Raw genomic sequence first — 22,134 nt, 5'->3', positions numbered from 1 at the left:
CCTGTACTGCAAACCAAATTTGCCTGTATACACCAGGTATCTCTTGACTGCCTACTCTTTGCATTTTAATACCCTATGCATAAAAAGGACATTTGGCATGGTTTAGCTTCTAGAAAGGCTGTTGTTAGCCGTCTTCCTAGACTGATCAATTTTAAGCTTTTTTGATATTCAGTGATGGATTGCGACCACTGTGATATTGAAAAGGTCTGCCTTGCGCAAGATGAACTGACTATTATTGTGTCATTTCTGAGAATTCACCAAGCTACTGCCATTATGCGACTCTTGTTGACTATGAGCGGCCGTACTTCATTTCTTCTAAGCAAATTCTTGGCTTGCCAGCCAAGAAAGATATAATAGTCATTCTTAATGCGTCATCTAAATTACTCCCATTCGTGTCGATGTTTACTTCACTGATTCCTAAGATATCGATGTTCATCTTGCTCATCCTCTGCCAGACCAATGTCAATTTGCCTTGATTCATGGCACCAGGTTCTTTAGCCAGTATTGCTTCTTAATAACATTTAGGACTTTATTTCACCACCAGACACATCACAGCTGATGTTCGTTGTTTCTCCTTTGAACTAGGACTCTCCACTTTCTAGCAGCTATTTCCTTCGCTTTGCCCCAGCTAAAACATATTGCGACACCTTACTGACCTGAGGGCCTCATCTTCTTGGCATCATATCTTTCTGTCTTTTCATATGGTCCATGGGGTTCTCTTGGCCCAAAAAATAATACTGGAGTGGGCTTGCCATTTCCTTTCTTCCACTGCGGCACATTTTGTCAGAAAACTCTTCATTATGACCTTGCCCATCTTTTCTGTGGCATGGCTCATAGCCTTCACTGGGAGTTACAAGGCCTTCAGCTATGACAAAGTTTGTAATCCATGAAGGAGTCATAACTGATTTAAGCGCATATTAAGTCAGAATGCTAAACTTAATAATTGTGGAAGAACAATACATTTTTGACAGTTAACAACCTTTGCATTCATTTTGTCAAACAGTCTGGATACCACATCATTACATTCAACAAATAATACTGCTAAACCTTGCTATAGAAAATGTGTTCTTGTCAGTATTCAACAAGTTTCAACAGAAATTATCCTTGGCAATTTTGTCATCCTATTAGAAAAATTGTCCATTAATATATATTTCAGTTCAGTCAGTCAGTTCAGTTCCTCAGTCGTGTCCGACTCTTTGCGACCCATGAATCACAGACACGTCCGGCCTCCTTGCTCCATCACCAGCTCCCGGAGTTCACTCAAGCTCATGTCCATTGAGTCAGTGATGCCATGCAGCCATTCTCATCCTCTGTCGCCCTTTTCCTCCTGCGCACCAATCCCTCCCAGCATCAGGGTCTTTTCCAATGAGTCAACTCTTTTGCATGAGATAGCCAAAGTATTGAGTTTCAGCTTCAGCATCAGTCCTTCCAATGAACACCCAGGCTGATCTCCTTTAGGATGGACTGGTTGGATCTCCTTGCAGCTCAAAGGGACTCTCAAGAGTCTTCCCCCCAAAAAAAAATAAAAACAAAAGAGTCTTTTCCAACAACACAGTTTCAAAAGCATCAATTCTTGGCACTCAGCTTTCTTCACAGTCCAACTCTCACATTCATACATGACCACTGGAGAAACAATAGCCTTGACTAAACAGAACTTTTGGCAAAGTAATATCTCTGCTTTTCAATATACTATCTAGGTATGCTAGCTAAAATAAAATATTCATATTTTATTAGTATTTTCTAGAATCAGTGTTCCATTTCACGCAACATGAAAAATTTAAACTAATATAATGTATTATGATTATTGGAAAAGTTTATAAAATGGTGATTCATCCCACAGGTTTGCAGTGAAAAATTGAGGGCCGTATTTTTCCTTAATTTATTCAGTTTGCTGAATACTTTTGAAAGTCATATTTTTCAAATTACAGAATAGGATTCTTTAGAGTGCCTTTGGGAAGTCCAGTGCGGCAAAGGATGAGCTGGAGAGGGTATGCCTTGAGAGAACTTTTTAGAAGTTTCAGTTTTTTATTGTTGATAGCCAAGAAATGTCATGCTCATGAGTGAGACAACCTACTATGTTACCTGAATTTGCATTTGACTTCTCTTCTCTGTTTTTAAGATAACTTTGACAATTTCAGTTACCTTGCGAGGCTTCGATATTTTCAGTATAATCATTAAGTAAATGGCTAAGAGAACCTGGATTCATAGAAATTCTCAGTGCGCCTTGCAGATACAAAAATATAAGGAACTCATTTCTTATATTACCGCATTGAATAAATGTTCTGCATAAAGGTAAACTTTTACTTATATCAACAGAAGATAATTACTTCCTTTTTCTTTGTGTTTCATCTCTCTGTGCTTAGTTCCATCAGTAAAATGGGATTAAAATAGTACCTATCTTGCAGAATTGTTTTGAAGATTAATCCAGGCAAACATTTATTGATTGTGACTGTCATATAGCAAGTACTCATTATTGTTTTTTTATAACACTGATGAAATAATGACAAAAATTATTAGTAACAATTTGGTGGATGGTTTAGTTTGTGTGTTTTACTAGTGCCAGTATTATTTTTTTCTTTAATATGAAATCTGCTTTCATTTGAATCTCTGAATCCCTCAAACCAGCTTACTGTCCTTTACGCTCACTGCCAGACATAGAGCCTGCCCCAAGCCCAACCATATCTCTATATATTAGCTGAAAAAAACCCCTTCCTTTTGGTCTCCCTGGATTTTGCTGTTTCTACAAAAAGTTTCCGCTCTTTCCAATTGTCTCTGTCTTAGAGTATTGGCTGTAGATGTTGGTTTCAACATGAATTTTAGTTATTCCCTGAACATTTTCTAACCTCTCAGACTCCTTTGAGATTCTCTCTTGGTTGATTCTGAACAGTTTGCTTTAGGCTTATCTATGGATTTCATCTAGGCTTTATCTCTGGATTTCAGCTTTCCTGCGTGGCTCAGATGGTAAAGCATCTACCTGCCAATGCAGGGAGACTCAGGCGTTCGATCCCTGGGTAGGGAACATCCCCTGGAGAAAGAAATGGCAAACCCATTCCAGTACTCTTCGCCTGGAAAATCCCATGGTTTGGAGGATCCTGGTAGGCTACCGTTCCATGGGGTCACAAAGAATCGGACATGACTGAACGACTTCACTTTTCTTTCTTTCATGGATTTCATAACTCAACTACTAGCATTTTCCAAATGTAAAATGAATTTGTTCACTGAGACTGAACATTTACAGGAGATTGTTAGTATTTACTTGGTTCACTTGTTTGAGTTTGTGTTTTAATGAAGTAGGAAGTTGAGGATTCAGTTCCCCAGGAGGGCTAGTTAGTTTCACTGTGCCTCTGGTCAAAGCCTGAGTTTCCAGCCTCTGGAGGCAGAGACAGAGTTGTAAACTTGTTCACAGAACAGCCCTAGCACTTCGGTCATTGACAGATGTTCTGAAATATTAGTTTTTAAGCTTTCTGTTTCATTTCATTTTAGCCTGTATTACACTTGAGCATGAAGATTGTGGAGAAGACTAGGTAACAGTCTGAACTTGGTGAAGATCATTATTGCCAATTAGAAATTAAGAAGAAGCATACGTATCTCAACATTGGAAGAAGCAAAACTTTTTAATAGATATTTTATTTTTGGTAAAGAAATTCCATGTTAAAACTCAATGCATATATCCATACCTACCTGTTAATTCCTTTTCAATGCATGTTTTACTCTGGTGCAGGTATCACTTTTTAAATGAGTGTGTGTTCACCCTTAGTGAGCATGTAAGGTGCTGACTTGATCCTATATTTGTTTTAATAATTGATACATGTAGTATAACTAGGTTGCTGACATTATTTAGCTCTTTAGGTTCAGTTATGCTTCAATCCCCTTCACAATTAATATTTGAAATCTTATAATGGTTTATATATAGTATGTACACTTTTTGTAATGTGGAAGTATAAAATTCCAGAATCAGGAGATAGATAGTTATAGATTTTGATTTTAAAATAGCATTTTAAAGTAATTGAAGCTTTTAAAGCCTTTTTTTGGTGGACTGTATTTTCATAGTTTTGCATATTTTGGTATCATATATGTGTTTACACACCTTTTTTCAAAGCCAGAATCTTTTTTAGTGTATCACAGACTCCTTATGCCTGTTTATATATATATAATATATATATATATATATATATATATATATTTTAAACCAAATAATGATATAACTTTTTGGTACTTAAATAGAAAGTGAAAAAAAATTGTGAAATATCAACCTTATATATTAATATAATATTCAATATTAATTATGGCGGTCTCATAGAGTTGGATTGCGACTGGAAGCGACTTAGCAGCAGCAGCAGCAGCAGCAGCAGCAGTAGCCAATATTAAAATTGAATTTGTCCAATGGGTAGCTCCTCTCAGCCCCTGCCCCTTGACCTTGGATGATGGATAGCTCCCCTTGGCCATGCTTCTGCGCCATCGCAAGTGCCCCTGCACACACATCCAAGGCCAGGGGTGGCGGCTTAGAAGGAGCTACCCCACTTCCAAGGTAAGGAGCAGCAGCTGTTTCTTTGCTGAGCAGCCGTGAAGAGATACCCCACGTCCACAGTAAGAGAAAACCCAAGTAAGACAGTAGGCACTGAAGAGAGGGCAATCAGGGGGCAGACAGACTGAAACCACAATCACAGACAACTAGCCAATCTGATCACACAGACCACAGCCTTGTCTAACTCAATGAAACTAAGCCATGCCGTGTGGAGCCACCCAAGACAGACAGGTCATGGTGGAGAGGGTCTGACAGAATGTGGTCCACTGGAGAAGAGAATAGCAAACCACTTCAGTATTCTTGCCTTGAGAACCCCATGAACAGTATGAAAAGGCAAAATAATAGGATACTGAATGAGGAACTCTCCAGGTCAGTAGGTGCCCAATATGCTACTGGAGATTAGTGGATAAATAACTCCAGAAAGAATGAAGGGATGGAGCCAAAGCAAAAACAACATCCAATTGTGGATGGGCCTGGTGATAGAAGCAAGGTTGCATGCTGTAAAGAGCAATATTGCATAGGAACCTGGACTATTAGGTCTTAAAGCAAATTGGAAGTGATCAAACAGGAGATGACAAGATGTGAACAATGACGTTCTAGGAATCAGCGAACTAAAATGGACCGGAATGGGTGAATTTAACTCGGATGACCATTATATATACTACTGTGGGCAGGAATCACATAAAAGAAATGGAGTAGCCAACACAGTCAACAGAGCAGTCCGAAATGTAGTACTTGGATGCAATCTCAAAAACGACTGAATGATCTCTGTTTGTTTCCAAGGAAAAAAATTCAGTACCATGGTAATCCAAGTATATGCCCAGATCAGTAATGCTGAAGAAGCTGAACAGTTCTATGAAGACCTACAAGACCTTCTAGAACTGACACTACCAAAAGTTGTCCTTTTCATTATAGGGGACTGGAATGAAAAAGTAGGAAGCCAAGAAACACCTGGAGTAAAAGGCAAAGTTGGCCTTGGAGTACAGAATGAAGCAGGGTAAAGGCTAATAGAGTTCTGCCAAGAGAACACACTGGTCATAGCAAACACCCTCTTCCAACAACACAAGAGAAGACTCTACACATGGACATCATGAGATGGTCAGCAACAAAATCAGATTTATTATATTCTTTGCAGCCAAAGATGGAGAAGCTCTATACAGTCAGCTAAAACAAGACTGAGAGCTGACTGAGGCTCAGATCATGAACTCTTTATTGCCCAAATTCAGACTGAAATTGAAGAAAGTGGAGAAAAACCACTAGACCATTCAGGTATGACATAAATCAAATCCCTTATGACTATACAGTGGAAGTGAGAAATAGATTTAAGAGACTAGATCTGATAGACAGAGTGCCTGATGAACTATGGATACAGGTTCGTGACACTGTACAGGAATCAAGACCATACACAAGAAAAATAAATGCAAAAAAGCAAAATAGCTGTCCTGAGGAGACCTTACAAATAGCCGTGAAAAGAAGGGGAGTGAAAAGCAAAGGAGCAAAGGAAAGATATAAGCATCTGAATGCAGAGTTCTAAAAGGAATAGCAAGGAGAAATAAGAAAGCCTTCCTCAGAGATCAATGCAAAGAAATAGAGAAAAAACAATAAAATGGGAAAGATTAGAGATCACTTCAAGAAAATTAGAAATACCCAGGGAACACTTCATGCAAAGATGGCTCAATAAAGGACAGAAATGGGAGAGACCTAACAGAAGCAGAAGATATTACGAAGTTCAGTTCAGTTCAGTTCAGTCGCTCAGTCATATCTGACTCTTTGCGACTCCATGAACTGCAGTACACCAGGCCTCCCTGTCCATCACCAACTCCCGGAGTTTACTCAAACCCATATCCATGGAGTTGGTGATCCCATCCAACAATCTCATCTTCTGTAGTCCCCCTCCCCTTCTGCACTCAGTCTTTCCTAGCATCAGGGTTTTTTCCAATGAGTCCACTCTCCACATCAGGTGGCCAAAGTATTGGAGCTTCAGCTTAACATCAGTCCTTCCAATGAACACCCGGGACTGATCTCTTTTAGGATAGACTGGTCAGATCTCCTTGCAGTCTAAGGGGCTCTCAAAAGTCTTCTCCAACACCACAGTACAAAAGCATCAATTCTTCAGCACTCAGCTTTCTTTATAGTCCAACTCTCACATCCTTATATGACTACAGGAAAAATCAGAGCCTTGAATAATGGACGTTTGTTGGCAAAGTAATGTCTCTGCTTCTGAATATGCTATCTAAGTTGCTCATAACTTTCTTTCCAAGGAACAAATGTCTTTTAACTTCATGGCTGCAATCACCATCTGCAGTGATTTTGGAGCCCGGAAACATAAAGTCAGCCAGGGATTCCACTATTTCCCCATTTATTTGCCATGAAGTGATTGGACTGGATGCCATGATCTTAGTTTCCTGAATGTTGAGCTTTGAGCCAACTTTTTCACTCTCTTCTTTCACATTCATCAAGAGGCTCTTTAGTTCCTCTTTACTTTCTGCCATAAGGGTCTGAGGTTATTGATATTTCTCCTGGCAATCTTGATTCCAGCTTGTGCTTCATCCAGCCAGCATTTCTCATGATGTACTCTGCATATAAGTTAAATAAGCAGGGTGACAATATACAGCCTTGACATACCACTTTTCCTATTTGGAACCAGTCTGTTGTTCCATGTCCAGTTCTAACTGTTGCTTCCTGACCTGTATACAGGTTTCTCAAGAGGCAGGTCAGGTGTCTGGTATTCCCATCTCTTTCAAAATTTTCCATAGTTTATTGTGATCCACACAGTCAAAGGCTTTGGCATAGTCAATAAAACACAAATAGATGTTTTTTTTTCTGGAACTCTCTTGCTTTTTTGATGATCCAGTGGACGTTGGCAATTTGATCTCTGGTTCCTCTGCCTTATCTAAAACCAGCTTGAACATGTAGAAGTTCATGGTTCATCTATTGCTGAAGCCTGGCTTAAATAATTTTGAACATTGCTTTGCTAGCGTGTGAGATGACTGCAATTGTGCAGTAGTTTGAGCATCCTTTGGCAATATTAAGAAGAGGTGGCAAGAATACACAGAACTGTACAAAAAGATCTTCACCACCCAGATAATCACGATGGTGTGATCACTCATCTAGAGCCATATATCCTGGAATTTTAAGTCAAGTGGGGCTTAGAAAACATCACTGTGAACAAAGCTAGGAGGTGATGGAATTCCAGTTGAGCTGTTTCAAATCCTGAAAGATGATGCTGTGAAAGTGCTGCACTCAATATGCCATCAGAGTTGGAAAACTCAGCAGTGGCCATAGGACTGGAAAAGTTCAGTCTTCTTTCCAATCCCAAAGAAAGGCAATGCCAAAGAATGCTCAAAGTACCACAACAATTGCACTCATCTTACACACTAGTAAAGTAATGCTTAAAATTCTCCAGGCCAGGCTTCAGCAATACGTGAAACGTGAACTTCCAGATTTTCAGTCTGGATTTAGAAATGCAGAGGAACCAGAGATCAAATTGCCAACATCTGCTGGATCATGGAAAAAGTAAGAGAGTTCCAGAAAACCATCTGTTTCTGTTTTGTTGACTATGCCAATGCCTTTGACTGTGTGGATCACAATAAACTGGAAAATTCTGACAGAGATGGGAATATTATACCACCTGACCTGCCTCTTGAGAAACCTGTATGCAAGTCAGAAAGCGACAGTTAGAACTGAACATGGAACAACAGAATGGTTCCAAATAGGAAAAGGAGTATGTCAAGGCTGTATATTATCACCCTGCTTATTTACCTTATATGCAGAGTACATCATGAGAAACTCTGGTCTGTCGAAAGAAGCACAAGCTGGAATCAAGATCGCTGGGAGAAATATCGATAACCTCAGATATGCAGATGACACCACTGTTATGGCAGAAATTGAAAAATATCTAAATAGCCTCTTGGTGAATATGTAAGAAGAGTGTGAAAAAGTTGTCTTAAAGCTCAACGTTCAGAAGATGAAGATCATGGCATCCAGTCCCATCACTTCATGGCAAATAGATGGGGAAACAGTAGAAACAGTATCAGACTTTATTTATTTGGGCTCCAAAATCACTGCAGATGGTGACTGCAGCCATTAAATTAAAAGATGCTTACTCCTTGGAAGAAAAGTTATGACCAACCTAGACAGCATATTACAAAGCAGAGAAATTACTTTGTCACCAAGTCCCATCTAGTCAAGGCTAAGTTTTTCCAGTGGTCATGTATGGATGTGAAAGTTGGACTATAATGAAAGCTGAGCACTGAATAATTGATGCTTTTGAACTGTAGTGTTGGAGAAGACTCTTGAGAGTCCCTTGGACTGCAAGGAGATCCAACCAGTCCACCCTAAAGGAGGTCATTACTGGGTGTTCTTTGGTAGGACTGATGTTGAAGCTGAAAGTCCAATACTTTGGCCACCTGATGCGAAGAGCGGACTCGTTTGAAAAGACCCTGATGCTGGGAAAAATTAAGACAGGAGGAGAAGGGGATGACAGAGGATGAGATTGTTGGATGGCATCATCGACTCAGTGGAGATGAGTTTGTGTGGACTCCGGGTGTTGGTGATGGACAGGGAGGCCTGGTTTGCTGCGTTTCATGGGGTCACCAAGAGTCAGACACGACTGAGCATTGAACTGAATTCAATGGTACAACTGGAAGATTCTGTAGATTCTCCATTCATGTAATGCCCTACTTTCATGATTGACTTCCTATAATGTAACATCTCTTCAGAAAAAAATCAAGAGCAATGTGTTCATTGTGCTTTCCTTGGTATTCATGAATGAACATAAATAATCCCATTTCCTGCTTTACATTCCTAGTGAACTGATTGGAATGACCCAGAGGAAAACCTGAATGTCACAACTTATTTCTGTCCACTGAACTGAAAGCCCAAAGCTCCCATTTTCTCCTTGTCTAGATTATGGTCTCTCTTCTAGGGCTTTGGATAAAGGTTATAAAAAGATCCTTAATCTTCCATTTCACTGAAGCAATCTACCAAACCACTCTTGTTTTTCTTGGACACTGAAAGAAAGATACTGCATTCATTATCCTTTTCTTTGTCTTCCAAATCATGTATCCCCAGTCTCCTGCCCTCCAAAATTGTCATTTGAGTACCTGGGACAAGGTAGAGTTGATGGACCTTGGCATCGAGAAGAGAAATGAGCCTAAGATTATTTATTTTTTTGTATGAAAATCTTGTTGATTATTTTATCTACAGATGGAAGATAATCAAAATAAGTAACATTTTGGTGAGCATTTTCAGTAATACTCTATTTCTTACTTCAACTAATTATTTCCTTAAATTAAAACTTAATTTAAAGGCTTGATTTCTTTTGAATTTACTTAAATTTCATATATTATGGTGCTTTCAGAAAATTAAGCAATGCCTGTGTTTCTCTAAGAAAGAAGAGAATGAAATGTGTTTTTAAAAAATACCTTTTCATAGAATGGGCATCCAAGGCAGATGGAGTGATCTTCTTCATTGTCCTGTTTGGAGAGCCCGTACCATACATAATATGAAAGCCAATGAATGTTTAGTGTGGGAAATCTTTGATGGTTCAGATTCCTTAGATTGGATTTTTAATGTAAAAATACTGACTACTCTCCTTACAGCTTATGATGATGAGAAACCAAATTAGGAACTGTGAAATCAACAGCAAAAAAAATTAGATTAAGAAATTTAATCCCACATTAGACTTAATCATGTCATGCTCTAAATTATTCCATATGAAAGAAAAACTCTGACCATATTTCTATTTCCCTTTACTTTCCCTTTCTCTCAAACCAGTGAACTAAGAAGAGCAGTATACAATCTGTTGTCAGCACTTATTTTCTTTCTTTTTACCATCTATGCCTTAAACCACTACAGTCTGGCTCTTGCCCCTATAAAATTACTCTTGCTAATAAGTTTATGAATGATTATTTAATTGGTAGTTAAGGCTTCCCTGGTGGCTCAGAGGGTAAAGCATCTGCCTGCAATGCAGCAGATCTGGGTTCGATCCCCGGGTCAGGAAGATCCCCTGGAGAAGGAAGTGGCAACCCACTCCAGTACTCTTGCCTGGAAAATCCCATGGACAGAGAAGCCTGGTAGACTACAGTCCATGGGATCACAAAGAGTCAGACATGACTGAGCGACTTCACTTTTACTTTAAAGTGACATCTGGATTTAATCTGTTCCATTATACATTAGTGTTATGATCTTTCACAATCTGAGTTTTGTAAAATGGTGATAATAATTGGACTGACCTCCCAGGGTTGATGTAAAGATTAAATATGATAATGTATACCCAGGACTTGACATAGTTTCTGGCTCAGTAAATGCTAAATAATATTGTTCTTTTCCCTCTCTTCATGTTTCTGTGACAATCCACACTGTTATTCACTTTCCATTTTTAAAATCTTCTAGTTCTCCTCTTAGGTTTTCATTAAACCACTCTTTCCTAATATCTTTCCTGCCTTTGTGAATTATTTATCCATCTTTCTGGAAACCTCTAATTCCTCCAACCATTTTGACCTTAGTATAAAGACAAATCTGAGTTAATATTTTGACTCTGTCACTCACAACTTTGACAAGCTTGAGCAAGTGACTTAACTTCCCTGGACCTTTTTTTCTTCATTTGCAAAATGGCACTGAGTAGTAACCACCTCCAACGTTTGTTATGAAGATATTTATCTATTAATTATTTATTTAACAAATATTTATCGAATACTTACTTGTGTGCCATACTTTTCTTTGGGTACAGAAGATATGGTGGCTGGTAAAGAAGATCTAACCTTTCTATTCCCTCAAGGAATTTATATTCTAGTGTGGGAATTCTAGTGGGGAAACAAAATAAACATGCAAATGTATAGGTTCAGATTTAAATAAGGTCTATAAAGAAAAAAAATCTAGAAATATTCTAGAGAATTACTGTTGTGAGATTGAGTAATTCATATTTGCATTGGAGATCAGACGAGGCCTTACAAGAGAGTGACATTTGAGCTGGACCTTAATAAGAAGAAATAAGCATAATGTGATAAAGTTATCAGCCATAGCACTTCAGGAAGAAGTTAACAGCAACCATAAAGGACTTAGGGTGGAAATAAACTATCTAAGGAATAATAAGAAGGCCAAAAATGGTTGAAGATGTGTAAACTAAATGGTGAATGGAAGTAGCTGAGGTTGAAGAGGTAGGTTATGGCTAGATCATATGGAATAATGGAAAGTCGCTAGAGGGATTTCAAGCAGTAAAGGACATGATCTACTTTGCATTTTAAGAGATGACTGGCTACTATATGGAGAATGAATTGGAGGTGGGTGAGGAGTGCAAGAAGAACAGATGGGAGATACCATACCTATCCAGGTGAAAGATGATGACATATTGGACTAAAGTGGTAGTGATGACAGTGAAAGAAGGGGATAGATTTGGGTTATATTTTAGAAGTCAGGTTAATGGTGTTGTTGGTGGTTTCATGTGTGGCAAGAAGAGAGAAATATAAGGAAAACAGAAATTAAAGAAAATCTAGTGTCTTGAATCAGGTGGATGGTAGTGTCACATATTGAGATGGGAAAAACTAGGAGAGTTCTGTTTGTAAGGCTTCAGTTAAATACAGGTAATTTAGCACATTACTTGGTGTGGAATAGGTGTGCTCAATTATTTATTGTACAGGATACAGTGTCTAAAACTATTCCAAAGAAAAAGAAATGAGAGAAGGCAAAATGGTTACCTGAGAAGGCCTTACAAATAGATTAGAAAAGAAGAGAAGTGAAAGGCAATGGAGAAGGGGAAAGATATACCCAACTGAATGTAGAGTTCCAGAGAAGAGAAAGGAGAGGTAAGAAAACCTTCTTAAGTGAACTATGCAAAGAAATAGAGAAAAACAGTAGAATGAGAAATACTAGAATCTCTTCAAGAAAATCGGAGATACCAACGGAATAGTTCATGCAATAATGGGCACAATAAAAGGCAGAAATGACAAGGACCTAATGGCCAGATAATAGATTAAGAAGTGATGGCAAGAATACACAGAATAATTGCATTAAAAAAATGACTCATATAAACACGATGTTGTGGTCACTTACCAAGATCCAGTCATATCAGAGTGTGAAGACAAGTGAGCCTTAGGAAGCATTACTACAAACAAGGTTAATGGAGGTTATGGAATTCCAGCTGAGCTATTTAAAATCCCAATGACCATGATGTTAAAGTGCTGCACTCAAAATGCCACCAAATATGGAAAACTCAGCAATGGCAACAGGACTGGAAAAGGTCAGTTTTCATTCTAATCCCAAAGAAAGGCAGTGCCAAAGAATGTTCAAACTACTGCACAATTGCACTCATCTCACATGCTAGCAAGGTAATGTTCAAAATCCTTCAAGCTAGGCCTCAAGAGTACATGAACCAAGAACTTCCAGGTGTACAAGCTAGATTTAGCAACACAATCAAAACTAAGGGCATGTATAAAGTGTTCTTAATTGTATTTCATTTCCATCTTCAGTCAGGAAATCTTCAGAAAATGGCTATTGTGTCTAAGGCATATTAATGCTGCTAAGTCTCTTCAGTCGTGTCCGACTCTGTGTGACCCCATAGATGGCGGCCCAATAGGCTCCCCCGTCCCTGGGATTCTCCAGGCAAGAATACATAATTTCATATAAATATTAGGTTGGCCAAAACATTCGTTTTTTATGTAAAAGGCTCTAGTAGTGCTTAGTTGTCTTTAAGTTCATTACAAAAAAATTTTTAGACTGTATTAAGACAGCTGTCATATCAGTGTGCATTAAAAAAATAACTTACAGAACTGGGGAATTTTTGTGTAGCCATGTTAATAATAAAGATGGAAGAAAAAAAAGCAAAAAAATTAAAAATAAAAATAAATAAAAAAGGCAGAGGAACAAGGGATTAAAATACCAACATCCATTTTATCAAAGAAAATGGAAGGGGATTCCAGAAATCATCTACTTCTGCTTCATTGACTACACTAAAGCCTTTGACTATATGGATCACAACAAACTGTGGAAAATGCTTATAGAGATGGAAAATGCCAGATCATTTTACCTGCCTCCTGAAAAGCCTGCATCCAGGTCAAGAAGCAACAGTTAGAACCAGACATGGAAAAATGGACTGGTTCAAAATTGGGAAAGGAATACATCAAGGCTGTATATTGTCACTCTGCTTATTTAACTTACATGCAAAGTACATCATGCAAAATGCCTGGCTGGTTTAATCACAAACTGGAATCAAGATATGTAGATGACACCACTCTAATGGCAGATGAGAGTGAAAACACTGGCTTAAAGCTCAACGTTCAAAAAACCAAGCTCATGGCATCTGGCCCCATCACTTTATGGCAAATAGATGGGAAAACAATGGAAACTGTGACAGACTTTATATTCTTGGGTTCCGAAATCACTGGAGATGGTGACTGCAGCCACAAAATTAAAAGACACTTGCTCCTTGGAAGAAAAGCTATGACAAACCTAGACAGCATATTAAAAAGCAGAGACATCACTTTGCCAACAAAGGTCCGTCTAGTCAAAGCTGTGGTTTTTCTGGTAGTCGTGTGTGGATGTGAGAGTTGGATGCTAAAGAAGGCTGAGGGCCAAGGAATTGATGCTTTCGAACTGTGGTGCTGGAGAAAACTCTTGAGAGTCCCTTGGACAGCCAGGAAATCAAATCGGTCAATTCTTAAGGAAATCAATGCTGTATATGCATTGAAAGGACTGATGCTGAAGCTCCAGTTCTTTGGCTACTTGATGCAAACAGTTGACTCATTAGAAAAGGCTCTGATGCTGGAAAGATTGAGGGCAGGGGAGAGAGGGGTGACAGAGGATGATATGGTTGGATGGCATCACAGACTCGATGGACATGAGCTGGAGCAGACTCCCAGATATAAGGAACACCTTGGCATGCTGCAGTCCATGGGATCACAAAGAGTCAGACATGACTTAATGACTGAAAAACAACAACAACAATTATTTATGCATATTCTTGGCTTTCTTCCCGGAGTTCATTAATCATAACTGGAAGAATGTCAGTCTCTACAGTACTTTAAAATACCATGTGCATTATAAATGTCAATATTTGCGTTTGTTACCAACTGTGATTTATAAGCAAACAGAACCATCAAATGTTATTCTCTTTTGTATTTCTAGTACCTTGCACAGTGTCTGGCATTAGCTAGGAAGAAAGGAAAAAAGAGATAAAGAAAGAAAGTGAGAGTAGGAGGGAGGGAATGAAGGAGAGTGGGGAAAATATTGCCTGTATATTAAGTGCTTCTAAATGTTCATACACTGATGTTGGGCACACAAAACACAAAAATAAAATCTGTGAAGTAAAAGCAGAAAGCATTGAGAAAAACATTCATCCAAAAGATCACAGAGTTCCCATACAATTTTTTTTCTTTTTTGTTAAGTGTAAATTTTCAAATTATGGAAATATTACATGAACATTACTGAAAATTAACAAGTAATAAAAACATTAAGAATAATATAAAAATCACTTTAAATTCTACAGTCTAGCTATAGACAATATTAGCATTTTGATGCAGGTTTATACACATTTTTACTACACATATACAAATAATTTTTATTGCAAATTTGAGCTAGTATTATGATTACAACCTGCTTTTAATAGCAAAATAAATATGAGCTTTTTATATTTTATTGAAGCATAGTTGACATACCATATTGATTTTGAATGTACAACATGATATTTTAATATCTATATACAACAGGAAATCATCTCCATGATAAGTTTAGTAACCATCTGTCACTGTAAAAAGTTATTATCATTATTATATTGCTGACTAAATTCTTTATATTGTACCTTACATTCCTGTGATTTATTTACTCTATGACTGAAAGTTTGTACATCTTAATCCCTTCTATTTCCCCATTACGATCCTCTCTGGCAACCACCAGTTTGTTCTCTACATCTATGACTCAGTTTCTGTTTTGTTATGTTTGTTAATTTCTTTTGCTCTTTTTAGATTCTACATGTAAGTGAAATAGTATTTTATTTATCTTTCTGTGTCTGATTATTTCACTTATCATAATACCCTCTGGTATACATCCATGTTTTTGCAAATGTAAAGATTCCATCTTTTTATGGCTGAATAGTGTTTATATATAAAGGAATATTATATATATATATACATATTATACGCATTATATATATACATACATATATATATGGAGAAGGAAATGGCAACCCACTCCAATAGTCTTGCCTGGAGAATTCCATGGACAGAGGACCCTGTCAGGCAACAGTCCATGGGGTTGCAAGAGTTGGACACAACTTAGCGACTAAACAACTAACCAACATATATATATATATACACACATATATATATCAGTCAGTTCAGTTCAGTTCAGTCGCGCAGTCGTGTCCGACTCTTTGCAACCCCATGAATCGCAGCACGCCAGGTCTCCCTATCCATCACCAACTCCCGGATTTCACTCAGACTCACGTCCATCGAGTCAGTGATGCCATCCAGCCATCTTGTCCTCTGTCGTCCCCTTTTCCTCCTGCCCCCAATCCCTCCCAGCATCAGAGGCTTTTCCAATGAGTCAACTTTTCGCAAGAGCTGGCCAAAGTACTGGAGTTTCAGCTTTCGCATCAGTCCTTCCAAAGAACATCCAGGGCTGATCTCCTTCAGAATGGACTGGTTGGATCTCCTTGCAGTCCAAGGGACTCTCAAGAGTCTTCTCCAACATCACATTTCAAAAGCACAAATTCTTTGGCGCTCAGGCTTCTTCACAGTCCAACTCTCACATCCATACATGACCACAGGTAAAACCATAGCCATATATATATATATATATAACATCATCTTTATCCATTCATCTATTGATGGACACTTAGGTTGCTTCCATATCTTGACTGCTGTAAATAATTTTGACATGAACACAGGTATGCAAATACCACTTCAAATTAGTGTGTGTGTTTTCTTCAGATAGATTTTAAGAAGTGGAAATGCTGGTTCATACAGTAGTTTTACTTCTAATTTTTTAAGGAAACTCCATACTATTTTCTATAGTGGTTACACCAACTTACATATGAGGGTTCCTTTTTCACCACAAGCACACCAACACCTTATTTGTTGTCTTTTTGATAATAACCATTCTGACAGGTGTGAGGTGGTATTTCATTATGGTTTCAATTTGCATTTCCCTGATAATTAGTGACATTAAGGATCTTTTTATGTGTCTTTTGACCATGTGTATGTCTTCTTTGGAAGAATATCTATTCAGGTTTTCTGCCCATTTTTAATCAGATTACTTGGTTTTTTGAAATTGAGTTTCACGAGTTCTTTGTATATTTTGAATATTAACTCCTTACCAGCTGTATCATTTATATATATATCTTCTTCCACTTAGTAAGTTGCCTTTTCATTTCATTAAGGGTTTCCTTTGTTATGCAAAGATTTTTCAGTTTGATATTGTACAGTTGTTTATTTAGGCTTTCGTTTCCCTTGCTTGAGGCAACAGAGACAAAGAGATATTGCTAAGACCAATGTCAAAGTTTATTGCCTAAGATTCTTCTAAGACTTTTATGATTTCAGGTCTTATATTTTAAGTCTTTAGCCTATTTTGAAATTATTTTCATATATTGTATAAGAAAATGGTCCACATTCATTCTTTTGTGTATATCTGTCCAGTTTTCCTGTTATTAAAGATATTGTCTTTTTCTCACTTTATATTCTTACCTATTTTGTCATAGATTAATTAATCATATAAGCAAAAGCTTAGTTCTGGGCTCTCTATTCTGTTCCATTGATCTATGTGTCTGTTTTTGTATCATTGCCATACTGTCTTGATTACTATATCTTTGTAGTATTGATTGTAGTCAGAGAGAAGGGTATCTCCAGTCTTGTTTTTTCTCAAGATTGCTTCAGCTATTTAGGGTCTCTAGTGGTTCAATATGAATTTTAGGATTATTTGTTCTAATTCTGTGAGAAAAATGTCATTGATGTTTTGTTAGGGATTGCACTGAATCTCTGTATTTCTTTGGGCAGTATGGTTGTTTTAACAATATTAATTCTTTCAATCCATGAGCACAATATACCTCTCTGTTTATTTGTGTCTTATTCAGTTTCTTTCATCAATGTCTTCTAGTTTTTAAGAGTACAGCTTTTCTGCCTCCTTGGTTAAATTTATTCCTAGGTATTTTATTATTTTTTATTCAATTAAAACTGGCATTGTTTTTAATTTTTCTGATAGTTCATTATCAATGTGTAGAAATGCAGCAGACAACTGTATACATTTGTATCCTGCAACTTTATTGAATTTATTAGTTCCAATAATTTTTTGCTGGTGTCTTTAAGGTTTTGTTTATACAGTATCATATTTGCAAATAGTGATAGCTTTACTTCTTCTTTTCCAATTTGTATGCTTTTTGTTTCTTTCTCTAGTCTGATTGTTGTGGCTAGATCTTCATATACTATGTTGAATAAAAGTGGAAGGAGTGAGCATCTTTGTCTTGTTTCTGATTTTAGAGGAAAAGTTTTCAGCTTTTCTCCATTGAGTATGATCTTAGTCATGGGTTTTCATAAATGACCTTTATTTTGTTGATATATGTTTCCTCCATACCCACTTTGTAGAGAGATTTTTTTTATCATAAATGGATGTGGAGTTTTGTTAAATTCTTTTTCTGCATCTAGTGAAACGGTCATATTTATCTTCAGTCTTGTTAACAAGGTGCATCATATTGATTGAATTGCAGATATTGAACCATTCTTGCATCCCCAGGATAAATCCCAGTTGATTATGGTGTATGATCCTCATAACATGTTGTTGAATTCAGTTCACTAGTATTTTGTTGAGGGTTTTTATATCAATGTTCATCAGGAAAATTGGCCTGTAATTTTCTTATTTTGTCATGTCTTTGGTTTTGGGTAATGCTGGCCTCATAGAATAAATTTGGAGTAATACTTCCTCTTCAATTTTTGGAATAATTTGAGGATTACAGGTATTAATTCTTTAAATATTAGACAGAATTTATCTGTGAAACCGTTTAGTCCTGTAATTATGTTTCTTGGGATTTTTTTGATTACTGATTCAATTTTATTGCTAATAATCAGTCTATTCATATTTTAAATTTCTTCCTGATTAAGTCTTGGGAAGCTGCATGTTCCTTTAGATTGAATCAGGAAGAGAGCCCAAATAAATAAAATCAAAAATGAAAAAGAACTTACAGCAAAGCTATAGAAATACAAAGAATCATAAGAGATTACTATGAACAATTATATGCCAATAAAATTGACAATCCACTTCCTCTATTTGGGCTCTCTGTCTCTGTCTCTCTCTCTCTGTCTCTCTCAATATATCTGCCTAAAGCTTTATCTGCTTTGTTATCTTTTCAAAGAAACAATTCTCAGTTTCATTAGTTTTTACTATTGTTTTTACTTCTAATACTTCTTAGGTTTTGGGGAACTTAAATACCAAACTAGTCTCTTATTTGGGGGATGTGATGAAACAAACTCATGGAGAGTAGTATTTTCCCAAAATCATATAGCTTGATAATATGATATGAATAAGACCTCTTAATTTTCATTCATATATTCTCTCTACTCTATTCTACCTTTAAAAATTGATGTACTTAAATTTTGGAGCAGTTTTAGGTTTATAGTTAAAATTGATTATAAAATACAGACCTCACTCCCATTTCTCCTATCATTTACATCTTGTATTTTGAGCTGGACTGTGATGGAACTTTTTTATTTCTCTATACTCATCTAATGCACAGAACTACTCTACATCATACCAATAGAAACGGCTTGCATGAACAAAGAAAAACACTCCAAAAGCATGAACAGTTCTGAAAGAAGAAAACAGAAGACACAGCTTAGAACACATATTTTTATCTGACTATTGTTTAAAGTTGTTTCGTTTTATTCTTTAAATCAGATACTATTGAGCTAAAATAAGCTCACATGTATATATTCAGTGTTGACCAGAGAAAGACATTATATGGATAAATATTAAATTTCAAGAGCACACACACACACTGGCTAATTTAATTTATTTAAAACCTGAGTCATGGGATTATTATTCACAATTTGGTTTAAACTTACTTTCTTATACTGAAGCACTTATAAAAATTTCCCACATAGTTTATCCCACATAAAGAAAATGACTGCATTGAAAAGGTAGTTCAAAACATATTCTCATCACACTTCTTAAAAACAAAAACTGTAAAGCTATTAAGTATGTTAAGATAATACTTTACTATAAGAAGAGAAGAACAAAGAAGGTTAGCATATGTGGCAAACTTTGAAGAAATATGTATAAATAAGATACACATACAGACATTTTAGAAATGACTGAGTGACTGAAATGAACTGAAGTTAAAATACCTCTGTAAGTCAAACTATTTATCTTTTTCTAGCTTCTCTTTCCTGACTTTGATAATCATATTCTGTACATATCAATATTTTATAATATATTTTGGTACTCTATATTATAGTTTCCACTGTCTTATAACATCTTTTATTCTTGCCTGTCATAGGCAGTATTTTGAGGGAACACATTCAAGTTTTTTTTTTTTATTTCAGTAATGTGTGCCCTGCTTGGTTTGGAAAAGTTTAGAGGGTACCAATGCTATTTTGATTTTACCATCTGATATATTGCTAAGAAAAAATTGAGCATCCCAATGTCTGGTTCATAATGAGTGATCATAGATTTTTTTATCTTAACTTTTTTGGAATGCATGAATAAATGAGCAACTGACTGCATGCATGAATAAATCACTCCAGGTAAGGTCATAAGAGAGACTGAAGTGCTATTTTCAGAAATGATTCTTCAGGAAACCATTTAAGCATATGAGATAGTCTTGAAGTGAGCAAAAGGTAATATTGATATTTCAAGATAACTATGAAGTATACCAGTACAAAGTTAATGTTTGCATGAGTCATACAGATATGAGAAAAAAATTTTCCATCACATCTGAGTGAAACAGCTACTTGAAGTAATGCTGCTTATTTCTCTCACATCTCCTGAATATTTGCATCCTTTTTTTTTTCCTCTAAATGACCTTAACCACTGGGTAAAGTGCACAAACTTTAGAGACAGAAATACCTTATATCAAATCCCAGCTTTTGCTAGTTGTGTGATCTTGTTACAGAAACTTTATGAGTCTCTATTTCTTTATTTTTAAGTTAAAGATAAAATTAGCAATCTAAGATTGTTATAAGAAATAAAATGAGACATTGCATGCACACATAATAAACACTTAATACTTGTTTTTTGTTGTTTAGTCACTAAGTCATGTGTGACTCTTGTGTGACCCCATGGACTGTAGCCCCCCAGGCTCCACTTATTTGGATTTCCCAAATAAGAATATTGGAATAGATTGATATGTACTTCTGCAGGGGATCTTCCCAACCCAGGGACTAAACCCACGTCTTCTACATTGGCAGGAAGATTCTTTACCACTGAGCCACCAGGGAAGCTATTTTTGTGGTATTTATTTATTTTTCTATAATTATCATCATTTTTCCTCCTTACCCAAAGCATCACTCTGTCCAACATTCCATTGCATCTCTTCATATTTGATTATTTCTTTTGGATTGCTGCTTAAGCCTTGGCCTCTCTCTCATCTGATGATCAAGTCCTAAATCTTTAACATATCTTTCCCACCTGATTTCCTGGAAATTTTTTGAGAAATTATCGGTCTGAATATCTCTAATATTTAGCTTCTTGTTTGGGGTTACTTCTTGGTCTGATGTGGAAGCAGTATAGATTCACACATGAACATTGTTTACATAATTCTGATTTTAAAATACAATTGAAGAGGGCGGTCCTAAGATGGTGGAGAAGTAGGATGGGGAGACCACTTTCTCCACCACAAATTCATCAAAAGAACATTTAAACGCTGAGTAAATGCCACAAAGCAACTTCTGAATGCTGGCAGAGGACATCAGGTACCCAGAAAATCAGCTCATTGTCTTTGAAAAGAGGTAGGAAAAAATATAAAAGACAAAAAAAAAAAAGAGAGAGAGAGACAAAAAAAGTAGGGAGGGAGCTCCGTCCCAAGAAGGGAGTCTAAAAAAGAGAGAAGTTTCCAAACACCAGGAAACACTCTCACTGCTGAGTCTGTGGAGAGCTTTGGAAGCACACAGGGCAACATAACGGGGAGGAAAAATAAATAAATACTTAAAACCCGCAGTTAAGGAGCCCAACAGTAAGTCCCCCAGCGGAGGAGCAGCGCAGACGCCTGCATCCGCCACTAGCAAGCGGGGGCTGCGCAGGGAGGCGCGCGCTGCATCGCTTTTTAATGTTCGGGCCCGAATGCCCCGAGGGTAACCAGAGCGAACTAACTTGGGCTAGCAAACCAGACTGTGGGATAGCTACCAGGCGAAAAGCTCTAACATAAGACACCAACAGGACTGCACACAGAACAAAGGACAGAACAGAATTAGCCGGCTGCAGACCATCCCCCTCCAGTGACAGGCAGCCAGAGCCGGAAGGGCCGGAAGGGCCGGAAGGGGGCAATAGCAGCCCCAGAGAGACATTAACTACCAAACTGCAAACAAGCTTTATTGCTAACTAAGCCTTCTTGGGGTTCTGGACGGTCACCATCCGCCTGAGAAGGGGCGCCAGAGGTACACCCAGAAAACCGAGCAGCAGGGGCGGGAGAG

The 22,134-nt window shown here is 37.2% G+C and overlaps 1 protein-coding gene across 1 annotated transcript in view; it reads left to right on the top strand.

Annotated features, from left to right (window-relative positions):
• Positions 1-21,799, top strand: part of LOC108634446 (protocadherin-11 X-linked) — a gene marked incomplete at its 5' end in the record, with an annotated part of 732,405 nt that extends 710,606 nt beyond the window's left edge. The window contains one exon of the mRNA XM_018044115.1: positions 21,663-21,799. Coding sequence (XP_017899604.1) covers positions 21,663-21,799 — 137 coding nt within the window. The remainder of the gene's footprint in view (positions 1-21,662) is intronic.
• Positions 21,800-22,134: the final 335 nt, after the last annotated feature.

This window comes from Capra hircus (assembly GCF_001704415.2).
Source record: "Capra hircus breed San Clemente chromosome X unlocalized genomic scaffold, ASM170441v1, whole genome shotgun sequence".
NCBI lineage: Eukaryota > Metazoa > Chordata > Mammalia > Artiodactyla > Bovidae > Capra > Capra hircus.
The sequence above is the reverse complement of the archived record's forward strand: the minus strand, read 5'-3'. Positions and strand labels throughout refer to the sequence as shown.